Raw genomic sequence first — 23,176 nt, 5'->3', positions numbered from 1 at the left:
CAGTGGAGCAGCAGCCAACTTTTAATTAGTGAACTCCAAAATCGTCATAAGAAGCTATCTTGCTTTCAGTAATTATTGTCACCCCTGTGAATCTATCAACCTTCTGGGGGGCCAAGCAGCTGTCTGTCCTGGTGGGTGGGCTCACAGCTAATGGTAGCAGTCATTTTTTAGTGGCACGGACAATGTCTTGGTCAGGACTCGAAGAAAATAAAGAACTGACGTGACTGGCATCTGGCATCACTTTTTACTATCTAGTATCACTGTGGCTGCCTTTTTCAATCCCTCACTTTTCTCGAATCAAACTCTAATGAAAGAAAAAAGATTAAAAAAAAAAGTTTTCCAGGTCCTCCAAAAGGACTCCCTATTCCCAGTCCTGATGTGCATGAGAAGTTCTTTTCCCAGTGGGAATTTCATAATTCATATCCTATCATAATTTATCGACAAGCAGTGGATATATAGATATACCAGGGATGTTATGATTAAACTGTATCTCCCAAACCCCACCAAAGACTCTCCACCGATTTCGCTCCATGCGACAATGTCAGTGTCTGTCCTTCACAACAACTCTACCACACTCATCAGTAATTGGCGCACTCATAGAAGTGAACGCGAAGAGAAACTGCACTATGCCCGATCTAGCATTTATAAGTGATTTATAAATGCCAAGAGACGCACACGGCACAGAGTATATATAACATGTCATTTGTCCAAACAATAAGAAAAGGCCCACTTTCTTAAAATAAAATGATATTGAAGAGACTACGTACGCCCAACGTAAATATTCTTAAAACCCACGGCCAAACTAAACAATTGATGGAACTAAACCCTTCAGTCATTTTAATATTGAAAACCAAACAAATTTTCTAAGGCCAACCCCATTACTCTACTCACCTTTCTGGATCGTCTCCTAGTCCTCTCTTATAAATGGGTCTATCATCTTTCTCTGCAACATTTATATGTTGGACAATTACTTCGAAACAGTGTAATCATCAAGCAAGCAACCGAAAGAAACTTTTCAATTGAGCTAAATGATCTTCAAGAAGATGGGTAGTGATTCTTTTGGGTGACGTAATCGTTCATTAGAAACTCAAAAGTAACCTAAGCAAGGAGTCTGAAGTTCAATAAATCGAACACACGTGTAATAATTCTCTTGTTGATTCCTTGAACAGGTTACCATCCATCAAAACATCTCTTAGGGGCCAGAGCACAACATCAAGGTGAGAAAAGTGCTTTCTAGGAGGGGAAGGGAGCCAAACTTACCTCCTCATTTAGGTATCAGCTAGATTCTAAATCACACCCCAACCTTACGGTGAAAATAGGTATTGATTTTCTCCCTTATCTCTTGTTCACCTTTCTCCTGCAGGGAGGGAGGGGGTGGATGGGTTGAAGAAAACACTGCTTTTGTGCAAACAACTTGTATCCATCTTGTGGTGGCTCCAATTGGTTTATTGTCCTTCTTTCTGTAACTGGACAATTAAATCAGAACAGAATCATCAGATCATAAAGGGCCAAAGTCAATGCAAATATGATGCCCATTGGTCTGTGGGGCCGCCGTGTCTTCCTATGGTTCACCTTTGATATGACTATCAAAAAGTGCTCATATTCCCAGCTTTTGCAGCTTAATTAAATCTCTAACAAAGAATGGCCAGCCTATGGTGGTTAGTGCTAGCTAATAATGTGATTTACTTTTTACGTATACATAATTCCCACTTTATTAGCTTTTCAGCTTATGATTCCATCCGCCTATTTGTTAGTGTGCCTCCTCATTTTTAAGGTAATCATCCCTGTACAAAAAGCTGCACTGACTATATCTAATGTCCTAAATCTCCTCCATTAGTAAACAATGAAACTAAGGTTCCGAAAAAGCAAAAACCCTTGTAATCTCACTTATAAGTTGTAGGTTAATGTTTTCGAGGCCTTACAAAGATGCCCTCTTTGATCATAATTTCTAAGGAGATGTGCCATGACATGAGTGATATATGCTTCCAGACACCTGCTTATTGGTAGGAATCAAAATCCTATCTATTAATTTTAAAAAAAAATTCCTATCTATTATACCACACACGTGAACAGTTGAGTAGAATAGAGTACTGCTTTATAGTACTGCTCACATCCCTACGGTTGCAGTGCCATCCCTACCTTTACCAATCCATTAGGTGAAGAAGAAGGGAAATCAAGGCAGGGAGCTTTACAAGATTAGGAGAAGAGAAGAAAGTAATGAAGGCAAGGACGAGGACACCGTCATGTGAATGGGGTAACAAACTACCGGAGATATATAAAAGACATTTCTTCCAATGATTTAAGGGACTGAATAATGGATTCAAAGCCAACAGAGAACCCAAAGCCATAAGTGTTTTTTGGCAGTGACAAGAAATGGACAGCAATGGGATAAAATTATTTTCCCCAAAGGCGGTCCAATCAGTTTCCAAGGGGCTGTGTGTCCTACTCTCCACTGATTACTTACAATAAAATTTAGTTTCTTTGTGATGTTCCACATTTTGTTCATGAGTCATGTTTTGTCTCCTAATTCTCTTCCAACTGAGAGAAATGTTTTAGCTCCTATTAATTGCGGCTACTTAAAGTTACAGCTTATCTATATCCTATTAATCTCATACCCAGCTTTTATTGTTTTACGAGGTTCGACACTTTCAATTGGCAAACACTAGGCTTACAAACCCAAAGGACTAGTCCATTAATATCATCATTGTCTTGGCCCATCTGACACTGTGTTACTAAAGACTGCCAAACTCCATGATCAAAGGGCTAAAGAAGAACTTAAGAAAAACAACCTCAACAATGCCCAAACATGTAGTTCAATAGTCTCATCATTTACAATCAACATTAGGTTGCAAATTCTCAATCCAAAACGTGTCTTTTACCTTAGCTATCATAATTAATACTAAAGAGTAAAGACTGTTGATTTTATCTTCAACAACCCTGCATCAAGATCCAGTTGACAAACACATTCAACCGGTTAAGTGTGTCTTTGGATCTCATTCTCAAAGGTTGAAGGTTCGAACTGTTGCTAGGTTGGCACCTTGTGTGCCCATTACCATTTTGGTGCTCGGTGACTAGATCTTTCTGCCAAGCAGGATCTGATACACCCAAGTGGTGCCTGAAAAAAAAAAAAAAAAAAAGGATCCAGCCGACAAAGGGTGCTACAGCATACTTTTGAAGCTACCTAACAATGATATAATTCAGTACCCATATAACTGTTATGCAACAGTGTGCCGTATTTTGCATCCTGAATCTTTGTATCAGATGGCTCATCCCAATTCTCTGCATCAAATGGCTCCTCGACAACAGACAGAATTATGTTCAAGGGCCTATTTTGGCAAATAATCAATGCTCCTCAACAACAGTCAGGCTATTAGCAATAATGCAACTTACATTTTGAAACTCATTTCTGTACCCAATGGTACCCCTTAACTGTAAATAGGATCAATCTAAGGAACTTAGACAAAAACTGGTTATAATTGTTTGCATGCTCTTCTAATTTGAGTCGGTCAGTAGATAATGAAAAAATCCATGCACAAAGCAGATTATAATTGTTCCGAAGATAGTAAAATCCTTTGATGAAACGTAAATAATTATAATTATGGGAGTCAATGACAGGCAAAAAGGAAATGGAGTAGCATAATGTGTAAGCTAAAGTACCAAACCAAAAAATTCATTAGAATGATGGGAACAGTAGTTTCAACAGCTACTATCAATTTATGAAAAGAAACTACTGCTTCAGCAGATCTTTTTCTAGCTCATGATCTGGTTCAATGGAAAAAAAAAAGAAGCCAAGATATGGATGCTGAAACTTGCATATAGTGGTAAAGAAAAGCAAGAGAGAGATTGGTAACCATATTACAATTCAGCAATAAAAATTCATAAGAAAAGAAAAAGGCAAGACATTAGTTGCTCTGAAGTAGCAGAAATAGGATAACCTCACCACACAATCGGAAAATTTGCATAAAATACAAAATGCATCTAACAGAAATAAATTATAGGGACCATATTTTTGGGGTAACAAGAAAAAACTTTGAGGCAATGCAAACTGGAAAAATGCTCATTGCTAGTTCGACAATGGCATCCAAGGTGAAGATCAATGTTATAATGATGCTAACACTTTATACCAATGTTAATCAGCATTGGCATGGACTAATGAATCCAGCTCAGTCCTCAAAACACTAAACTGAGACTATTTTGAAACTATTTTGATAGACCAATGAATCCAGCTAACACTAAACTGAGACTATTTTGATAGACCAACACTGCTCCTTCCCACAAGACCCATCCTTGTTGAACCCAAACTTGACCCATCCTTGTTGAGCCCAACCTTTATCACCGGACACCGGACACACACACACACACACACACCCGGACAAACACACACACACACACATTATGTGTGTGTGTGTGTGTGTGTTTGTGTGTGTGTGTGTATGTATGTATGTATTGTAGCCCTTTTAGTAAGGCAAGTGACACCATGTTTTCTAAACTGAACAGAATCACAATGTAGCAACACATATTAAATGGAGTTCCAAAGGATTTGTATCTTATCAATGTCCTTTAAAACCCTTCGCCTCCCAAAGCTAGGCCGACTAAGAAACTCGATCTTCAATACTTTAGGGTTTGAGTAAATACAGGACACCAAAACAATAATTTTGTTTCTAAAAGACAGATATCTTATTACTTCTAAAATGATAGAACAAAGAGTGTGCCATATGTTGGATAAAAGCAAATAAACGTAAAAAAGGCATATATTTTACTAAACGGACAACATCCTATACAAATGAATATTGGAGTAAAGTTTCAGATTCCCCATTATGATTTTGTTTCTATGATAAAATTATTTTAGAAAAAAACATAGTTTAATCAGTTATAGAAATATGTGGCTTTGCTAATGTACAAGAAATTAAAATGCATAAGGTAGCTTAAATAATTCAATTAATAAGTATAGCAAAACATAAAAAGCTTTTTTTCTTGCTAAAAGCTACTATAGCCTATAGCTGTGAGGTAATGCCTGACAATTGACATCAGTTTCACATGAAAATCTGGATTTCTAGATCGGTATCAAGCTGACGCCACATACTCAACATAAAACATTGTAAAGTTCAACTCCTTCCCAATATACCTCGTATGAACCCAGGTCCTAAGACCATGCATGCAAAGAAAGACCTGCACTCAAAATGATATTGTCTCCAACAAGGGTGCCTGACATAGCAAAAAGAGTTGATCACAATGCATAAGGATCCACCAATGCAAAATAAGAGAAGGATAATTCACAAGCGAACATCCTTACCATTCACCCTCATGCCTTTCACTGTAATTTATATAACTTCAAACAAAATTGACATGTATTCGAAGCTATGCACATCAGTCTATGAAACAAAGATACGAGGAACAGGAAATGTGTAAGCCCACCAAAATAGACTGCAAAATCCTACAGTCTATCACATAGTTTACCAGTTCCTCATAGACCCTGCTATAACATAATAAACATAAATAAAGTAGGGGCTCCCGAAGAACCGGATCTCAATGAGTATCAATGCATTTGTGATAACGAAGTACCATTGTAGAAAATTAAATCGAAATCAAGCAAAAATGAAGATGAGAAATTTAGAAACAAATGATAAATTCACCTTGTTATGACAAATCTCCATAGGGTAGACCTTCTGGTATCTATGCATCTCATGCCAGCCAACTAAGTTAGATCCATCTGAACACAAAGGCCTTCCACAGGAAAACTAGGCGACGGATCACTGCATAAAATACACAAATAACATCACTCATGGCACAGATTGTGTTGAGAACCAAACAAACTCCAAGATGACCTAAAGATTGTTAGAATGTCACTTACGTTTTCGGATTCAGCGAAATCAAATTTCTCATCATTGCCTTCAACATATCAGCGATTGCAATCTAACATTGAGCCCAATGCCCTGTTCACCGGATCCCCATCTGTGCACTTCAAGAAGCGTTTCAACATCCACATCCGACCATGGGCTAGAAACCCGTACGGATCGGCTCAAGATGATAGCACCGGTGAAATGATGGGATCCGCGGTGACGGCGACGCAATTCCTTGGCGGCGGGATGGCTCCGTCTGATATCGCCGGCGAGATGGTGGGATCTGCCACCGCGATTCCTTGGCGGCGGGTTCCTGACGTTTCAGGATAATTCACGATCCCCCGGATCCAAGAAAGGCGAGGTCCTAAGAATGTCCGGAAGGGAAGGGCTCCCTCTGATATCGCCGACGAGATGGTGGGATCCACCTTGACGGCGATGCGATCCCTCTGCGGTGATTTTCTTGAGGTTTCCGGAGATTTCACGGAACGCCGCGTCCAAGAACGGCGAGCTCCTAAGAAAGTCCGACGAAAAGGAGGGCTCCGCCGGATAGTGCCAGTGATATGGTGTGATCCGCCGTACTCCGACGCAGAGGATTCCGGAGATTTCACGGTCCGCCGCGTCCAAGAACGGCAAGCTACTAAGAAAGTCCGACGAAAAGAAGAGCTCCACCGGATAGTGCCAGTGATATGGTGGGATCCGCCGTGACGCCGACGCCATTCCTCGGCAATGGTTTTCTTGAGGTTTCCGGAGATTTCACGTTCCGCCGCATCCAACAACGGCGAGCTCCTAAGAAAGTCCAGCGAAGGGGAGGGCTCCGCATGATATCGCCGGCAAGATGATGGGATCCCCGTGAACGCGACGCGATTCGTCGGCGATGGTTTTCTTGAGGTTTCCGGAGATTTCACGGTCCGCCGCGTCCAAGAACGGCGAGCTCCTAGGAAGGCCCAACGAAGGGAAGAGCTCCGTCTGATAGTGCGGACGAGATGGTGGGAATCACCGTGCCGGCGACGCGATTCCTCGGCGGTCGGTTTCTTGAGGTTTCCGAGCGATGACGGTGGGCGAGATGCGATGAACCGACTTTGAGCGGGACGCCATTGTTAAGGGCTTAACACACGAATTAAATCGAATGAAGCCTGGGAACGGAATAATCGGGTCGGATCCACCCGAGATCCAAACCCGAATCCTACAGGTAACCATCTCAGGACCAGATGGATGAAGCGGTTGCATAAACGTAACAAAATGGTCGACGAGTTGTTCGGTCTCTTTGCGAGCGAATTAGGCAGGCACGAGACCGAGATCGTTCCCTGGAGAAGATTCTTTTGGTCCTCATTTCCTCACTGCCTAACTGCCTTTGCAGACGCAAATATCCACATCAACTTCTCCGATTTGGCAGCATCAGTTTCCAAGTCGATGCCTACAAAATTTGCCCAAAAACGGGTCTGCAAACGTTGGATCACTCGAGCAAATCCTCTTCACAAACCGCACCAAAACAACCACCGACCCAGTGGAACAAAACCCCGGGCCCCACACCGTAAACCTCCTGCTTTGAGCACACTGTGGGTCCCACTTGCGGCCTGCCCCTCACGACGTCACCCGTGAGGGTAACTTCGGTAACCGACGGAACCACTACCGTGACAGCTAAGCACAGAACGACAACTTAAATTGAAAGCCTCATCTGGGAAAGTACCCAGTTTGTTACCCACCATTTAAAACGAAACACCGCATGAGGCTTCGGCACAACGGCTGCTGGTCGATTTTTCGTCACGTGATTCCGAACACGTTCCTAGTGTATCTGTAGGATCGTCATTTTATATACAGTTACCGGCTGTTTCCCTTCGCCTCTAATTTCCCCTCTTGCGATCGAGGAGGGAGAGAGGATCGAGAGAGAGGAAGGTCTTGGGGGAGATCGCGCTGCGTTCTGTCGCCTTCGAACCCTTCTCTCGATCTCGAACTCAATTCTCTACAAGTAAGCTGGATCCGTCGCAAGAGACGCCGTTGAAGCCACCGACGCCGACACCGTCGTCGTCGTCCAACGGCCTGATCCGTTATCGGTCGCCGTCCGCCCCGGAGCTCAGCCGCGCCCCGGCCGAGCTCGAAGCCAAGATGAAGCGGGCGCGTCAGGAGTCCTTCCCGGACAAGATCCAGCGCTTCCGCGGCGTCATCCTCGTCGTCGCTGTCCCCCTCCTCCTCATTTCCTTCGTCCTCTTCCTTATGCCCCGATCTCCGGCGACGATCTCCATCGCCGGAAGGAAGGCGATGCCCGGCGGCGGCGAGCCGAGATCTAAGAGTTATGCTGTTATCTTTGACGCGGGGAGTTCGGGGAGCAGGGTTCACGTCTACTGCTTTGATGAGAACTTGGATCTTCTCCACATAGGGATGGAGTTGGAGCTCTTTATACAGGTGAGGGTACAACTGTTGATATTTCTTGAACTTACTGTAATTTCATCAGTGGCATTGCGTTTTTAGTACAGGATATGCTTTATTATTATCTGGTTGTTTCTCAATTGATATCCAGTTAAATCGGATAGATCCAAAGGTTCATTATTTTAACGTTTGATACTTGCTCAACATTGATTACATATATAAGTAATAAGAGGAATACAATAAGCTGGAAATTTATTCTACAACTAATGAATATGTGATGGACTTTGTTGTTTCGATTTATAGAGAAAAATAAAAAGCATGTTCACGGTTTTTATTGAATTAAAGGGGAACATTCTAAATAGATACAATGTGATAGATTTTAGAAAAGAAATGGAGCTTCAGTAGATGTAGTGATCTAATTAAGGGAATATATGTTGAATTAGCTACTTTTGTATTGCAATACATATGAAACTAGAAGTTCCTTATCATCATAGGGATATTTGAGGAATCAACTTTAAGTTCTAAACCTTTGCACCCATAGTGGAAAAGTAATAAAGAACATTCAAGATGAATTTGTGGTATATGTATTTTATTGATGACATAATTATGGTTGAGCAGAGGTAAGCTTTAAGATGGAGATTTAGAGCTAAATTATACACTAAGAATTATAAAATGAAACTTAGAGTCTAGAGACTGAACATATGAAGCACAAAATATTGGCAATATGCAACCATAATTGAAATTGACAGACAAAAAGTCACCACATACAAGTTCCATGTGTCCTGGATCTGTGATACAATAGAAAAGAAGTAAATATTGACCATACAGTTTAAGCGAGATTATTAAATTGGGAGGGGTGCTGCCATTATATTTGACGTAATTGTATATGACTGTCGCAATTCAGCCACAACTCAAGACCCAAAAGACTCAAGTGGCAAGCACATTCAAAAGCACAGCATCAAGTCTCACCCCTGTTATGTGCTTCATTTTGCTTTCGGTGCCTTGACTGCCTTGAATCATCTTAGGTCATGGCATGAATCAGCACTCATGGAATATAGGTCGCTGGGATGTTCTATTGTCTCTTGTTACCTTTTCAGGTGAAGACAGTACAGGTTGTGTGCTGTAATGTCTAGTCACTAGTTTGTCACTTGGAACAATGCTGACAGGCATGAAGATTCTATATATTATACCTAATTGGAACTTCCTAATGGTTGGACAGACTTGATTACTTGCCAGTGGTGCATAACTATAAGCATCCAGTTGTATGTTGGAGTAATCTTCTAAATTAAGCTAAAATACTGAGATACAACAAGTAGACACCAGGGATGTCAGATAAAACATCGTATGCTTAGTTGTTGAATACCTAATGGGGTAACTGAATGATATTCCAGAATTCTGTTAATTTTAAACAAGAAGCATGCATTTGATGGATTCCTAAACAATAGCTTGTTTCACCATTTGTGATAATATTCAGAATCGTCTTACTTCATCTAATTGTGTACCCTATAACCAGGCACCTTGACATATTAATCATCTATCTAATAAAAATGAATTTCAAGTGTGCTAAAACATCCAATCTGCAACTTTCTTGGTTACCTGTATCTTCTTTTGCATGCAGAAAAAACCAGGCTTGAGCTTCTATGCTAACGATCCTCAGGAGGCTGCAAATTCTCTTGTTCCTCTGTTGGAGAAAGCTGAAAGTGTTGTTCCAGTGGAATTGCGACAGAAAACACCTGTCAGAGTTGGGGTAAACTATACTACTTTGGACTGGTGGCTGTCCCTAGGCATACGCAAACTTGTTTTATGTAACATTGCATGTGCTGAGCCTCATTGTCTAAGTGTGATGCTTATGCAGGCTACTGCAGGTCTGCGAGCTTTGGGAGCTGAAACATCTGAAAAAATTTTGCAAGCGGTAGAAATCCTTCCATGTTCCTTAATAATGTTAATGCTTATTTGGAAAGATGTTCTAAATTCTAATATGATATCCTGATCAAGTTGAGGTTTATTTCCACATTTACAATTCTTACCATAACACTGATGTTAACACTGATGTGATATAAATTTTTTGGGGGGGATCATTTACACAGGTAAGAGATCTCCTTCAACGCAAGAGCTCGCTGAAGTTCAATCCAGATTGGGTGACTGTCCTTGATGGAACTCAGGAAGGTGCTTTCCAATGGGTATACAACTTGAACTTTAATAATATATTGAATGTTATATGAGAACATACTATCACCAGTTGTCTTTCAATTAGTTTAGTTTAAATAACTTTGTACTTAGCAGAGAGATCAGGAAGCATCAGCTCTTTGAATACAACTTTCTATGTTGGCTTCCGGAGCCTTATTATGCTTAATGGTGAACTCGATGACTTACCGTTAAAGACTTTTGTGAAATTGGTGTGTCATGCTTGCTAAGCAATTTATTTATTAATTGAATATTGGATTTCACATGGTTCCTGTGAAGAAAATTACTTTTGAGAATTTTATGTACACAGTAGCTACTTTTAATTGGTCACGAACTAGATCTTGGAAAGGTAATGGATGATGTACTGCCCCACATGAGCCCATTCAAGATACTACAAGTTTAATGCATGGTAGAGTCATTAAATCTAGTGTCATATAGGTAGGAGACTCTAAAGAATGTTACAATTCAACATGGTAATAGTATCTGACATGCTTGAAAAAAGAGAACATAGTGAACAGACCAAACTGATATTAAATGAAATCCATGTTCCTTTTCTGTAATACAAAAGTTATATAGGATTTTCAGCTTCATCTTTGGAAATCCTAAGCTGCAACAATTTGTTGAGGTATGGAAGGGCATAAGCTCTAGTGCAAACTGATTCCCATTTTCTTATTTTTGGAAGATTAATGCTTAAACAATTACTTGGTTAGCTAGTAGCTCATCAATGTAATATTTGACCACTTTCATGTTCTCTAGAAGTTTTTTCTTAATCAAATCTGAGATATAGTATGAAGTTGTTTGTACATTTTAGCTGCTAGATGTTTGACTTTATCGCATTCCATTAGTGTCAACTTTCTTATAAGTTTACATTATGGCATGCCAGATCTATCTATTCCTACAAGCTTGTTACCAATCACATTCTACACCTTGAGACCATGAATTCTGTCTAAGATAGTTTTCTTAGTTGATTTGTTTTTTTTTTTTTTTTCTACTCTAACAAAGGGACATGTGCATGTAGGTCACTATTAACTATCTATTAGGAAAACTTGGAAAGTCTTATGCAAAGACCGTTGGAGTAGTTGACTTGGGGGGTGGATCTGTTCAAATGGCTTATGCCATCTCAGAAAAAGATGCTGCAAATGCTCCGAAAGTGTCAGATGGACAGGATTCATATGTGCAGGAATTGTTTCTGAAGGGAACTAGATATTACTTATACGTCCACAGGTTTGGCATCTTTTCTGCTTTTGAAATCCTCATTTTTTGTTGTTAATTTGGAATTTAATTGGTAATGATTGTAAACTGACTTGTGGTCTCCCTCGTAGTTACTTGCACTATGGTCTATTGGCTGCTCGTGCAGAGATTCTGAAGATCACGGAGGATCGCAGCAACTGCATTTTGGGTGGCTACGATGGTATGCTTCATGCACACAATTAACCCTCCAGATCTTTACCATAGCTTCTTCTTTGTTTTGCTCTGGACTTATTATCAGAGAGTAGATGTTAATTTTCAGAATCTTTTAGTACATGTAACTTGGACAACTACATGTCTCTTTAATAATATTGCTTGCTTCCTTTGCTCTCTATTTTTTCCACTGAGAAAACCAGTTGCCAATCTGAGGTCAATGGAATTGTATTGCATACCCATGACAAGTTTCTTTTACCATTAAATCATAAAAAGCATTCTGTGCCATGATATTTTTGGGCCCCTTGGGTGATTTTGAGTCATCCTTTAGGAAGAACTAATGGATTGGGTGCTTCATTGTATCTTCCAGCATTCTGCTGGATTGCCAGAGGGTATACTGTGATTAGATGACACAGGACAATATAAGCTCACAAGTCTGGACAGTGTGATCTCATTTGATGTTTATTAACATTTCACCTTAAAACCAAAACCAAAGTTTCACACAAAGAACTCAGCCAGACACTGGAATCAAGCCCAAATTTGTGCTTAACCATATGTATCTCTTATACGACCGGCTAAATGGTCAATAAGTTGAATTTCTTTGGTCTTTGAAACTCGTGTAATATTCCAAAACCACTGGAAAAACTATGTTGGAATAAAACTCATACAGTTAGATCAATCTCGTATTTAATATAATTAATTTGGTGATGGAGTTTCTTCTCTGGTCTTTTACATGGCAGTTGAAAATTGTATCATTGTAGAAACCATTGATAATGATGGATTACCTATATACACTGTTGGTTGGTATCACCAATAGCTTTCACTTGAGGAGATTTCACATAATCATATATCTTTGCATCTCATCTTGACATTTAGAAAAAAAAAAGGTCTCAACAATAGTCTATGCCCTCTATTTCCCGCGTCATATTTTCAAGTTAAAATTTTTAATCTGCCTGTCATGTATATCACGAATAGCTTTATATGATGTAACTGCTGCTTCTAAACATTTTCATTCCTTTACTATCAAGGGTCATACAAGTACGGTGGCAAGGCATACAAAGCATCAGCATCACCATCTGGTGCCAGCTTTTCCAAATGCAGGGATGATGCAATTAAGGCTCTCAAAGTTGATGAACCAGCATGCACTCACATGAAGTGTACATTTGGTGGCATCTGGAACGGCGGAGGTGGAGATGGGCAGAAACATCTATTTGTGGCATCCTTTTTCTTTGACAGAGCTGCCGAGGTAATATTGCTGAATGGTGACTTCTTTGAGACCCAGATGTCTATTTTTGTGTTTCAGCAGATTTATATTGTTTCCTCATCCTGGTATTGCCACTGAAAGCTTATTCTGGATCATTGTCAGGCTGGGTTTGTAGATAGCGAGAAGCCAGCTGCTAAGGTTAAACCTGCATATTTCAAGAAGGCTGCAAAGCAGGCTTGCCAATTGAGTGTTGAGGATGCTAAGACCAAATATCCTCTTGTCCAAGATGATAACCTTCCCTATTTGTGCATGGATCTCGTGTACCAGTACACTTTGCTGGTAGATGGGTTTGGTACGTGCAATTTATCGAAGTAGTACCAGGAGTCGTTATTCTGCTAGTTCTACGACTGATATTGATTCATCCTTTCATGTAATGGCAGATGTAGATCCAGATCACGATATTACACTGGTAAAGAAGGTCAAATATGCGGACGCCGTTGTTGAGGCAGCATGGCCCCTCGGTAGCGCCATTGAAGTTGCATCGTCACCATAAGGTCAATCTACTTTCCGCTATTGCAGCTACAACAAAGATTCCACACTGAAGCATTCTACTCCATGGTGTGGTGGTTTTGCCTGTGGGATATCAAAGCATCCATCGAGTCTGGTGGTTATGAACGAAGGTTAAGCTGCAGCAAGGGATCCCGTAATCACAATTTTGCATTCGATTAATTGGCTTACAGTTGTAACTCAATAAAAAAAAAAAAGATGTAGGACTGCAATTTATAGATTTGCATGCTGAATTCTCATATTCAATTTTTCATGCAGTTGAATGAGATTTCATACGCATTTTTTTTAGTTGTCTCATATTTTCTTAGCGAGTTAGATATTGTTGAGAACATTGCACATTTAGCACGTTAGATTACATTCAATCGTATAGCGCTTGATTCATCATAGTCTGTCAGTTCTAAACCATCCGAGACTAATCCAATGATTGAGACTCTCCACTGGAGACCTTCTAATTTTCAATGTACAGTTTCTTTGCCATGCGGTGTGTGGGATGAACATCCAAACATACTCCTTTGTTCCTCAAACTAATGCTCCATCCTAAAAGCACAAACATCGTGCCATGCGGTGATGCATGCACCTGGTCTTAAAGCTTGCTCATCAACCGGAGCTTTCCCCGCCATCATCACCAGTAGGCATGCAATGCACAACAAAAACACATTCATCAGAACTCTCTTTCACTGACACAATACTTGTCCCGAATCCGATCCACTGTCACGTTAACAACGTTGCCCCACCTCCGCTATGAGTCATCGTGCGGCGGCTGGACCCACCGGTGATGGACGAGTCTCACGGTGGACGGCTCCGATGTGGCCGTTGGAGGGTTAAGTCAAGTAGCTCAACTGGAGCGCATCCCCTTCCACAGGGACAAGCGACAGAAGCTGCTCGCATAGGCTTTGGAATATGCCACTGCACCAGCGAACGCATCTTCTGGGGAAGGCTCATCTCATCTCATCTCTCTTTAGGAACCACGTAAAATGAACGGTTGATATATCACATGCTATGCAGCATTTTTCGTATTTTTCATCAATAAATTCTCTTATGTCGTTTGTCATCAATGTTTATTACATGATACCCACCGGGTTGTATAGATATGCTAATTTTCATATGATAAAAGAAAAGCACATAATGTAGCGTCATGCAAGCCCTAAATTTGCCCGAGTGATAGTTTGGCAGCCCACAGCTTTGGGAAGTGGTATGTTAAGTTGCTTCACTATTTGTTGACCAGGCTCAGCTCGAGTCAACCATCCTGCCAAGCTAATAATCATGTCTCATCACAGAGAAATCAGTAAATGACGTGTCTTCGCATACGTAGTGGATTCACATCCTCAGTTTCACTCCAATTCATTCCCCTCGTAATATTCCATCTTGAAAATGAATCTATTGCTTACTCATTTTAATCGGGGCAATAATGCCGACGCGACAACATGATGCGTCACGACGTCAGTCACGCCGGGATGACACTCTACCCAAAGAGGACAATAATACCGACGCGATGTGCGCCGACGTCACCCGCTCTCAGACAACGACTTCATCGTTGCGACCCAACGCGCTTGGCCGAAGCAGAGGAGAACGATGACCGAGGCACGCCCATGCCATGCGGTAGTTCGGTCCTTCACGCAACACCAACAGCCATGTCAGACGCCATCAGAGGTACGATCCTGCTCCTGCGGGCAGGCACATCAGGTAACGCTAAATTTCCCTATAAATGTCCCTGCGTTCTAAACGATGGGGGAGGAGAAAAAGGATACAAACACTTTGTGCAGGTGCGAGGTCGAATGTCTCTCCCGGACGCGCAGGCGATGAGTTCCTGCCCGGAAGAGACGACTACACCGTTCCGATCGGACATCGCCCCCGACCTCCTCAGCGGGCTCGAGGAACGCCCCCGGAGAGATCCCCGTCGTCCGGACCCGAACCGAACCGTGTCGGCCCGGAGGCCACGGCTTTTGCACTAACACCTTTGACTCGATCAATTTAAGTCCTACTAAATCCGTTGCATATGCATTAAATAAAAAATCATATTAGGAAAAATTCATGTAGTATCCGAAATATTCACGCATTTGGTGGTAGCATGAGAGACACTCGAGCCTCCCCCTGGCTGGATCGAGAACGCGACACGTGAAGGTTCCAGAGAGCCAACTAAGACGAATCTTTGGAGCACGCCTGCTTGCTTTCGCTACTTAGAGATCGAACGGACATGCTGTTTCGACGGCTGTCACCGGCACGTGATAGTGGTGGGCGGGGAGGAGCGGGTGAGTAAGTAGTCCGTGACATTAGTCCGACCGCGACGGCTCTACCGAACACTGTACACGAGGCCGAGATTTGACCTCACCTTGAACGCGAGTCCAGCCGACTCCTCCCCGTCCGCCTTTGACCGCCTCCAATTGGCACGTTGGGCGAGTCCCCTCGGTGGAAGCTTCCCCGCGCCAACCTCATCCTCCTCCCGCCCACCACCACGTGTGTGCTTCACAGCCAGTGGCGGCCCCACCGCCGCCCCCCCCCCCCTCTTCGTTGCGTCTCAAGTTCCACGTTCCAAACGCCACCGGTTTCGTCTCTGCCTCATCACTCTATATCTATCCTCCCCCCTTCTCCCCATGGCACAATAACGAGAGGAGGAAGAGAAGAAGAAGTCTGCGGCATTAGTTAAAGAAGAAGGAGACATAGGAGCGATGGGGAGGAGGACGAGAGACGCGGAGGCGGAGCTGAACCTGCCGCCGGGGTTCCGATTCCACCCCACCGACGAGGAGCTCGTCGTCCATTACCTCTGCCGCAAGGCCGCGTGCCAGCGCCTGCCGGTGCCCATCATCGCCGAGGTCGATCTCTACAAGTACGACCCCTGGGAGCTTCCAGGTACGCACCCATCCGCCTTCCTCTGCAACACGATTCTGACACGGTTGGGCTGGAAGGATCTCAAGCCTCTTCTTCTTCCTTGTGGTGGAAACAGAGAAGGCGTTGTTCGGGCAGAGGGAGTGGTACTTCTTCACCCCCAGGGACCGGAAGTACCCCAACGGCTCCCGGCCCAACAGGGCCGCCGGAAGCGGATACTGGAAAGCCACGGGCGCCGACAAGCCCGTCTCGCCGCCGGGAAGCGCCCGCCCTCTCGCCATCAAGAAGGCCTTGGTGTTCTACCACGGGAAGGCGCCTCGAGGCCTCAAGACCGACTGGATCATGCACGAGTACCGCCTCGCCGACACCAACCGCTCCCCCAACAGGAAGGGCAGCCTAAGAGTACGACACCTTCTCTCTCTCTCTCTCTCTCTCTCTCTCTCTCTCTCTCTCTCTCTCAACGTTTGCTTCCTTCACCTGCAGCTGGACGACTGGGTGCTCTGCCGCTTGTACAACAAGAAGAACAGCTGGGAGAAAAAGATGCAGGCGAAGGAGGAGGCGACGATGGAGACGTCGGAGATCAACGAGGACGCCGGATCGGATAGTTTGCGCACACCGGAATCCGACATCGAGCACGCCGGATTCCCGGAGCTGGATGATCTGGTGCGACAAGGATGCCATCCCTTCCACACCTTGGAAAAGCTCAAGGAGGAGAGCGATTGGTTCGTGGACTTGAATCTGGAGGAGTTGCAGAATCCTTTTGCCGGGATCGCATCTCTGCCCGTGGTCGATGTGGTGAACCAAGAGTGCTGCTTCTTCCCATCTATGGGATCTCCGTATCTCAAGACCACCCAAATCATGCCACCATTCTGAGCTCCATCGATCCGCCGAGAAGACAAAAGCATCTGTACATAGTGAATAGAGTAGGACACATTAATCCACTGCTACTGTAGCATTGGCATTCATTAGTCACGTTTGCACTCTGATGCTATGTAATATCGCATGGACATCAGCTGAGTGAGTGTACAAGGATTTTTACAGCAGTAGGTAATGAAGGAGGAGGACTCGATTAATACCAACAGTACGTTAATGTTTGGTCTCATGTGAATTAGGATGCGAAGGCCAGGAGACAAAATACCAGAGGAATATTTTGCGATTATTCATACTAATTCGGAAAGAGTTGGGAGATCCCAATTAAATTCGTATGCATGTTGTGATGTTGTACATCATGAACACATCGGACCTTCTCTGTTGCTCAAATACGACAAACAGTGTGCACAGTTAAGATGTATCCTTCGATATTTAACTTCTTTTGCCCTTTACTCTCTCTCTCTCTCTCTCTCTTCGATATTTAAGTTATCTTGCCCTTTACCATCTCTCTCTCTCTCTCTCTGCTTTTTGGGCTTGGAAATGAGCTGAACTCCTCCGGTTCCACGTTTGTGTTCACAATCATGCATGCAGCCACCAGCTTCGTTCAAGTTTCTTGGTCCAGTGCAAATATAAATCAAAGTATCACTGCAATATATATATATATATATATATATATATATATATATATATATATATATATATATATATATATATATATATATATCCATCAGATTATGCGACTATATTATTGCATCTAATATTATTCTGTGATGTCAGTTTGAAGTCTTTTGTTTTAATGTTTGAAGTAATCTTTGATTTTTTTTTTTCTGTGGTGAAGTAGAATGGAAAATAAATGAGAATGAAACTAAAATAATCGATGATAATAATAAAAATATTTTAGATATATTTTTTTCTTCAACAATTTATAGGTACGTTTCGGAAAAATGTGTCTCAATGCACATTTCAAATAACATTTAACAATTTTTTTTTAAATTGTAGTATTTTTTTTATTAAATATTGATTTAGAGATAAACCAGTAAGAGTTATATTTTCTATTAAATAAGATTTTATTTATTTACTTTTAAAGTTGATTTGTATTAATGTATATGATTATATTTTTTATTATTTATTATATATGAGGCATACAATTTTTTTTAAGATTACATACATATATCCAATTTTTTATTTTATTTTATTTATTAATTTAAATGAAAATATATTTTTAAAAAAAAAAATAAATTATTAAAAATATTAAAAGGATAAATTTATTGTATAATATATAATAAATTTTTAAAATATAATCTTACCAAATAATACTTACATCAATGCATATTTAAAATATAATTTCATCTATTATTTACTAAACAGTCAAAGCATTTCACAACTAAATATTCACTCAAACCTGTTTGTTTAAATACATAATTAAAATATAAATATGTTTTTGAACGTACTCTATGTATAGTTAATATAGCATTAGTTGGATAAGGTTTGGCAAAAGATGCGTGGATGTAAATCTTTGGATGAATATATATATATATATATATATATATATATATATATATATATATATATATATATATATATATATATATATATATATATATATATATACATACATATACACATCAGGTAGATTAAGTTACCAATTTTTGAATACCTAAAGTGCCACTATCAATATATAATCATGAAATATTAAAAAAGAGTATTAATATTATTTAGAGTTTTAATTAACTTCGGAATTTGAGTTAACCCATAGAGATAAACAGATATACATGCTAATAATCAGAGGGATAACTACAAAAATAACTTATTTTAGAGGTCTATATATGCACAATATTGTCTTATGCCGTGGTAGGTTCTCCACCACACCAATCTGGTTGTATTATAGAGAGGCGTATCCTCTCTATCTTTGAAAGATTAGTCTCATGGATTGGACTTCCTTTAGCGAGAGAGATAGAGAGAGCATTCATGTAGAGCAGTTCTCCATCTTTCTTGGGTGTGTGAACTTAGTATTATTAGAATACAAGGAAAAGAGGCATAATTAACTCCCTATGATGTAGAAAATGTCATTGTCCTTTTTCTTCTTTGGCCACTAAGCACTATTGGCAAAGCTGCACAGAATCAAACGTACACGTACAAGTAAATGGAACGGGATTTGGCTCCATCGTTATCGTTTAGAGTGAGTGACTTGTGGAACAGAGCCACAGCATCTTCATCAGGTGATGCCAAAGCAGACCAAGACAAGGAGTGAATCTGACGACGAACACGTTAACCTGCATGGTTTCTCTCTCAGACTCCACGTGGAGAGCCACCAATTCCACGTCCCAATCCTTCTCCATGCTGCTGCGAATGGAGATCGATCGCCGCTCTCAGAGAGAGAGAGAGAGAGAGAGTCCCGTCTTCACCATTCCCACCACCTCGTCTTGTTTCGGATGGCTACATGCACTGGATGAGGCAGCATCGATTCCTCAGGGTTCTTAGTAAGCGGGTGGTCAACGATGAGGGTGGGGGATAAGGATCACCACCTGAAGCTTCCGCCGTAAGGAAAAGGTCAGTGAGTGCTCACATTCCCCATGTTCCAGCATATGATTCTTGTCATTTCCAACTTCATTTTTCTCTGGTCATCCCCCCCCCCCCCCCGAAGAATTGTACGATATGATGACGTGTATCACTTCAAATTTGACTGCTGCACATTCATTTAGTTTCTTATTAACATCCTAAAATTCCAAAGTCCAAAGTCCAAGTAAGACTCGTAGGCCATAAAGACAAAGAAGATAGCTTACCATCACGTATTATATATGGCGTGCACTTATATGCTACATCTCTAGTCTTAATCTACCACGAGAAAACGATTAGATATTTAATAGTGGTCTGGAATGGTTCTCTTCCTCCTCCGGCATCTCCCTGTGGATATGCATGCATGGGAAGATGAGCATATAGAATCGATGTCACATGCCATTTTGTCCCTCTCCTTTCCTCCCTCCAATAAGCTGCCAGAGTTTAACTTGAACATTCCACCCTAACACTTTTGTCTTTTCTCCTCGCGATCTTATCCATCCTCCGTTACCACCTCCACGGACCTAGGAAGTCATTTCTTGTGGATCAGTCACAAGACCAATCTCGCGAGCAATTGACGACAAAACTTCTCATCACAGAATGCTAACGCAAAGCAACTGAACCTGCCAAGGTTCTGTGATGACCGGCGAACATGCAGTTCCTGAGCATGACAGGAACACCGTGCGTTCGACTTCCACGTACTCATGTGCATCATCATCGTCATCAACATCAACTTTTGCTGGATGGGAACTCCCTCGGGGAGAAGGGGGGGGATTTCATCATCCACTTCGTCAGCGTGATCGCCATCCGACGAAAACGACCGACGCGGCTCGCATTCCTCCTCCCCCCATATGCCATGGTGCATGCACCTGTCACCTCCGACTCGACGCGAATCAGTGCATGACAACCTGACGTTACTTTATATAGAATGCTAGTGGAGATGTGGAAGACGAAGCCTTGGGCTTTAGCTCCGCTCCCCTCTGCATCTGCCGACGGATGTCGCTATCGCCGATGCCTCTCCTTGCATTGAAGCTACCGTAAGATTGCATGTAACTTGTGATGGCGTCCAAGCTAATGACAGTCACTAATTCACAGGATAATCCTCCTTTATTCCTAATCCACACCTTCTCGGCAAGTACGGGGACCAGAAGTAACGTCGACTAACACCTACCAAGCGTACTTTTCTGTCACCACACTTGCCAGCCTATGCACTTCCGCCACATGTGTTAGCACTGAGACGAGACTTATTAAAGGATCCCTGCCTTTAATGCATCTCGACAAACCCAGATACGAGCTCTTTGTCTTCATGCATGAGTCATGGCTCCGTCTATGTGCACGTCCATGTTGTGTGTTCGGCAGGGTCGGCAGATCTCGCGGACACGTGTAGGCCTTCGCGCTGCAACCACCTGTCCATCTTGACTCAAGTTGAAAACGTTGACCCAAGGGAGATCGAAGCCGTGCATGATGAAATGGACGGTTAGGATGATTCGAGTGGCTCTGGTTGTCTTCCACTGGGGAAAGGAGTCCTCATTCAATTTGGCCTCGTCGACGGTGACTAAGATTGATCCGACGGTCCTCAACGCTTGATCTTGGGGCCGATCGATGGATGAAACCGCGTGTATGGATCGCGCGGCGTCGCTAAAGGACAAAAACGCCTCCCACCATAAAGGCAGCGCCACACTTCGCTCCTTGAGATTTCAATCTCTTCCCCCCTTCCCATGGCTTCGTCTCCTTCCGTGACGATGTCGGATCCTGCGTCGCTCCCGCCCGGCTTCCGGTTCCACCCCACCGACGAAGAGCTCATTCAGCACTACCTGCGGAACCAGGCATCTTCTCTGCCATGTCCCGTGTCCATCATCGCCGAGGTGGACATCTACAAGTTCGACCCTTGGGACCTACCTGGTTCGTGCTTAGCTCGCTCCGCGAAGTGGTCCATCCACGTCCCTCTTCTGTGCTTTCTGTGATGACACGAGTTTTCCTGCTTGACGCAGCCAAAGCCATGTTTGGGGAGCAGGAGTGGTACTTCTTCAGCCCGAGGGATCGCAAGTACCCCAACGGGGTCCGGCCGAACCGCGCGGCCGCCTCCGGCTACTGGAAGGCGACCGGGACCGACAAGCCGATCCACAGGAGCGGAGGGAACGAGCATATCGGAGTGAAGAAGGCGTTGGTCTTCTACAAGGGACGGCCTCCGAGAGGGAGGAAGACCAACTGGATCATGCACGAGTACCGCCTCGCAGAAGCTCACCATGGCAACACTTACAAGCCCATGAAGTTTAAGAACGCCTCCATGAGGGTAATCAGCAGCCACTTCCTCCTCACCTCCATCTCCTCTTTGCAGGAATACCGCACACGGAGTCAAACCTCCCCTTGCGTACTGTGATTGCGATGGCAATCTCTTTGTTTGCTTGCTTCTGCCGAAAAGGATGCCAACTTCAACGCACACCATTCATGTCTTTTGACGTGGTCGTTGATTCCATCTTGCAGTTGGATGACTGGGTGCTCTGCCGCATCTACAAGAAGAACCACAATCTCCAATCGGTGCCGCCACTGGTTGATCAAGAACAAGAAGACTCCGGTTCCGGGGACATCTACCTATCGAGCTTTCGCAGCACGGAGCAACCCAGCGGTCTTCGGCTGCAGAAATCCTTCTCCGTGTCAGATTTCCTGGAGAACTACTCTGCCCCGCCGTCGCACCTGTTCGATAACCTACCGGAGATGCAGGGATCCGAGCTTGCCCTGCTCATGGCCCAACCGAGCACGAATCAACTCAAAACTGATAACAGCAACTGCAGCAATGACAATTACACGTTCGCTCCGTATAAAATCCGAGAAGAATCCGCTGCTCCCGTTGCTGCCAACCCTACAAAGCGCCAGCGGACGACGGAGTCCTACCTAGACGGCATGAACGATCTCCTTCACCCATGGAAGAAGCCCAGCAGTGACGCAACCATCTACACCACCGAGTTCTCCGACCAGTTCGACGGCACTCAGTGCAACTTGCTCAACCAGCGCTTCTTCAATCAGCAACTACTGCTGAACCCTCAGCTGGGATTACATTGACGCATCGATCGTAATCGGACAAGTGGTAGAAGAATAAAGGAAACGGAAAAAGACAAAAGTAGCATAAAAGAGATCAAATGGGTACTGAAACGCCATTTTTGCCCCCCTCAAGAAGCTTTATCTCGCTTCAGCAGAGCGGTCATGCATGATGATGTAGTAGTAGTTTCAGGAGATCACACTTAGTCAAATACGATTATTGAAGATGATCCACCGGATCATTTGAAGCTGTTGGCTTGTAGATATCATGTAGCATGATTAGGTACATGACTTTCTTCTTGTTGAATAAGATCAGCCATGGCTATAAACA

General features: G+C 42.8%; 3 protein-coding genes across 3 annotated transcripts; all 3 read left to right on the top strand.

Moving 5' to 3' along the window:
* Positions 1 to 7,662: 7,662 nt before the first annotated feature.
* Positions 7,663 to 13,848, top strand: LOC135640461 (probable apyrase 2). Its single transcript, XM_065154915.1, has 9 exons — positions 7,663 to 8,240; positions 9,823 to 9,951; positions 10,060 to 10,116; positions 10,292 to 10,384; positions 11,407 to 11,612; positions 11,711 to 11,799; positions 12,818 to 13,035; positions 13,156 to 13,345; positions 13,434 to 13,848. The coding sequence occupies exons 1-9, from the start codon at positions 7,944 to 7,946 to the stop codon at positions 13,544 to 13,546; spliced, it is 1,392 nt and encodes a 463-aa protein (XP_065010987.1). The 5' UTR covers positions 7,663 to 7,943; the 3' UTR covers positions 13,547 to 13,848.
* Positions 13,849 to 16,145: 2,297 nt separating this feature from the next.
* LOC135640463 (NAC domain-containing protein 68-like) lies at positions 16,146 to 17,462 on the top strand. The gene is made up of 3 exons (XM_065154918.1): positions 16,146 to 16,407; positions 16,502 to 16,785; positions 16,867 to 17,462. The coding sequence occupies exons 1-3, from the start codon at positions 16,227 to 16,229 to the stop codon at positions 17,254 to 17,256; spliced, it is 855 nt and encodes a 284-aa protein (XP_065010990.1). The 5' UTR covers positions 16,146 to 16,226; the 3' UTR covers positions 17,257 to 17,462.
* Positions 17,463 to 21,419: 3,957 nt separating this feature from the next.
* Positions 21,420 to 23,176, top strand: LOC135640462 (NAC transcription factor 29-like). The gene is made up of 3 exons (XM_065154916.1): positions 21,420 to 21,711; positions 21,801 to 22,102; positions 22,294 to 23,176. Exons 1-3 carry the CDS (start codon positions 21,528 to 21,530, stop codon positions 22,867 to 22,869), a joined length of 1,062 nt encoding a protein of 353 aa, XP_065010988.1. The 5' UTR covers positions 21,420 to 21,527; the 3' UTR covers positions 22,870 to 23,176.

Source organism: Musa acuminata, chromosome BXJ3-6 (genome assembly GCF_036884655.1).
Source record: "Musa acuminata AAA Group cultivar baxijiao chromosome BXJ3-6, Cavendish_Baxijiao_AAA, whole genome shotgun sequence".
NCBI lineage: Eukaryota > Viridiplantae > Streptophyta > Magnoliopsida > Zingiberales > Musaceae > Musa > Musa acuminata.
Note: the sequence above shows the minus strand (reverse complement) of the source record. Positions and strands in the feature narration are given on the sequence as shown.

What these genes read in the sequence shown, in the direction of transcription:
- LOC135640462 (XM_065154916.1), top strand. Translation starts at nt 21,528, where the DNA reads ATGGCTTCGTCTCCTTCCGTGACGATGTCGGATCCTGCGTCGCTCCCG. An exon ending in CGACCCTTGGGACCTACCTG is followed by an intron (nt 21,712 to 21,800) that starts GTTCGTGCTTAG and finishes TGCTTGACGCAG; the next exon opens with CCAAAGCCATGTTTGGGGAG. An exon ending in TTAAGAACGCCTCCATGAGG is followed by an intron (nt 22,103 to 22,293) that starts GTAATCAGCAGC and finishes TCCATCTTGCAG; the next exon opens with TTGGATGACTGGGTGCTCTG.
- LOC135640461 (XM_065154915.1), top strand. Translation starts at nt 7,944, where the DNA reads ATGAAGCGGGCGCGTCAGGAGTCCTTCCCGGACAAGATCCAGCGCTTC. An exon ending in AGTTGGAGCTCTTTATACAG is followed by an intron (nt 8,241 to 9,822) that starts GTGAGGGTACAA and finishes TTTTGCATGCAG; the next exon opens with AAAAAACCAGGCTTGAGCTT. An exon ending in TATTACTTATACGTCCACAG is followed by an intron (nt 11,613 to 11,710) that starts GTTTGGCATCTT and finishes TCTCCCTCGTAG; the next exon opens with TTACTTGCACTATGGTCTAT.
- LOC135640463 (XM_065154918.1), top strand. Translation starts at nt 16,227, where the DNA reads ATGGGGAGGAGGACGAGAGACGCGGAGGCGGAGCTGAACCTGCCGCCG. An exon ending in CGACCCCTGGGAGCTTCCAG is followed by an intron (nt 16,408 to 16,501) that starts GTACGCACCCAT and finishes TGGTGGAAACAG; the next exon opens with AGAAGGCGTTGTTCGGGCAG. An exon ending in ACAGGAAGGGCAGCCTAAGA is followed by an intron (nt 16,786 to 16,866) that starts GTACGACACCTT and finishes CTTCACCTGCAG; the next exon opens with CTGGACGACTGGGTGCTCTG.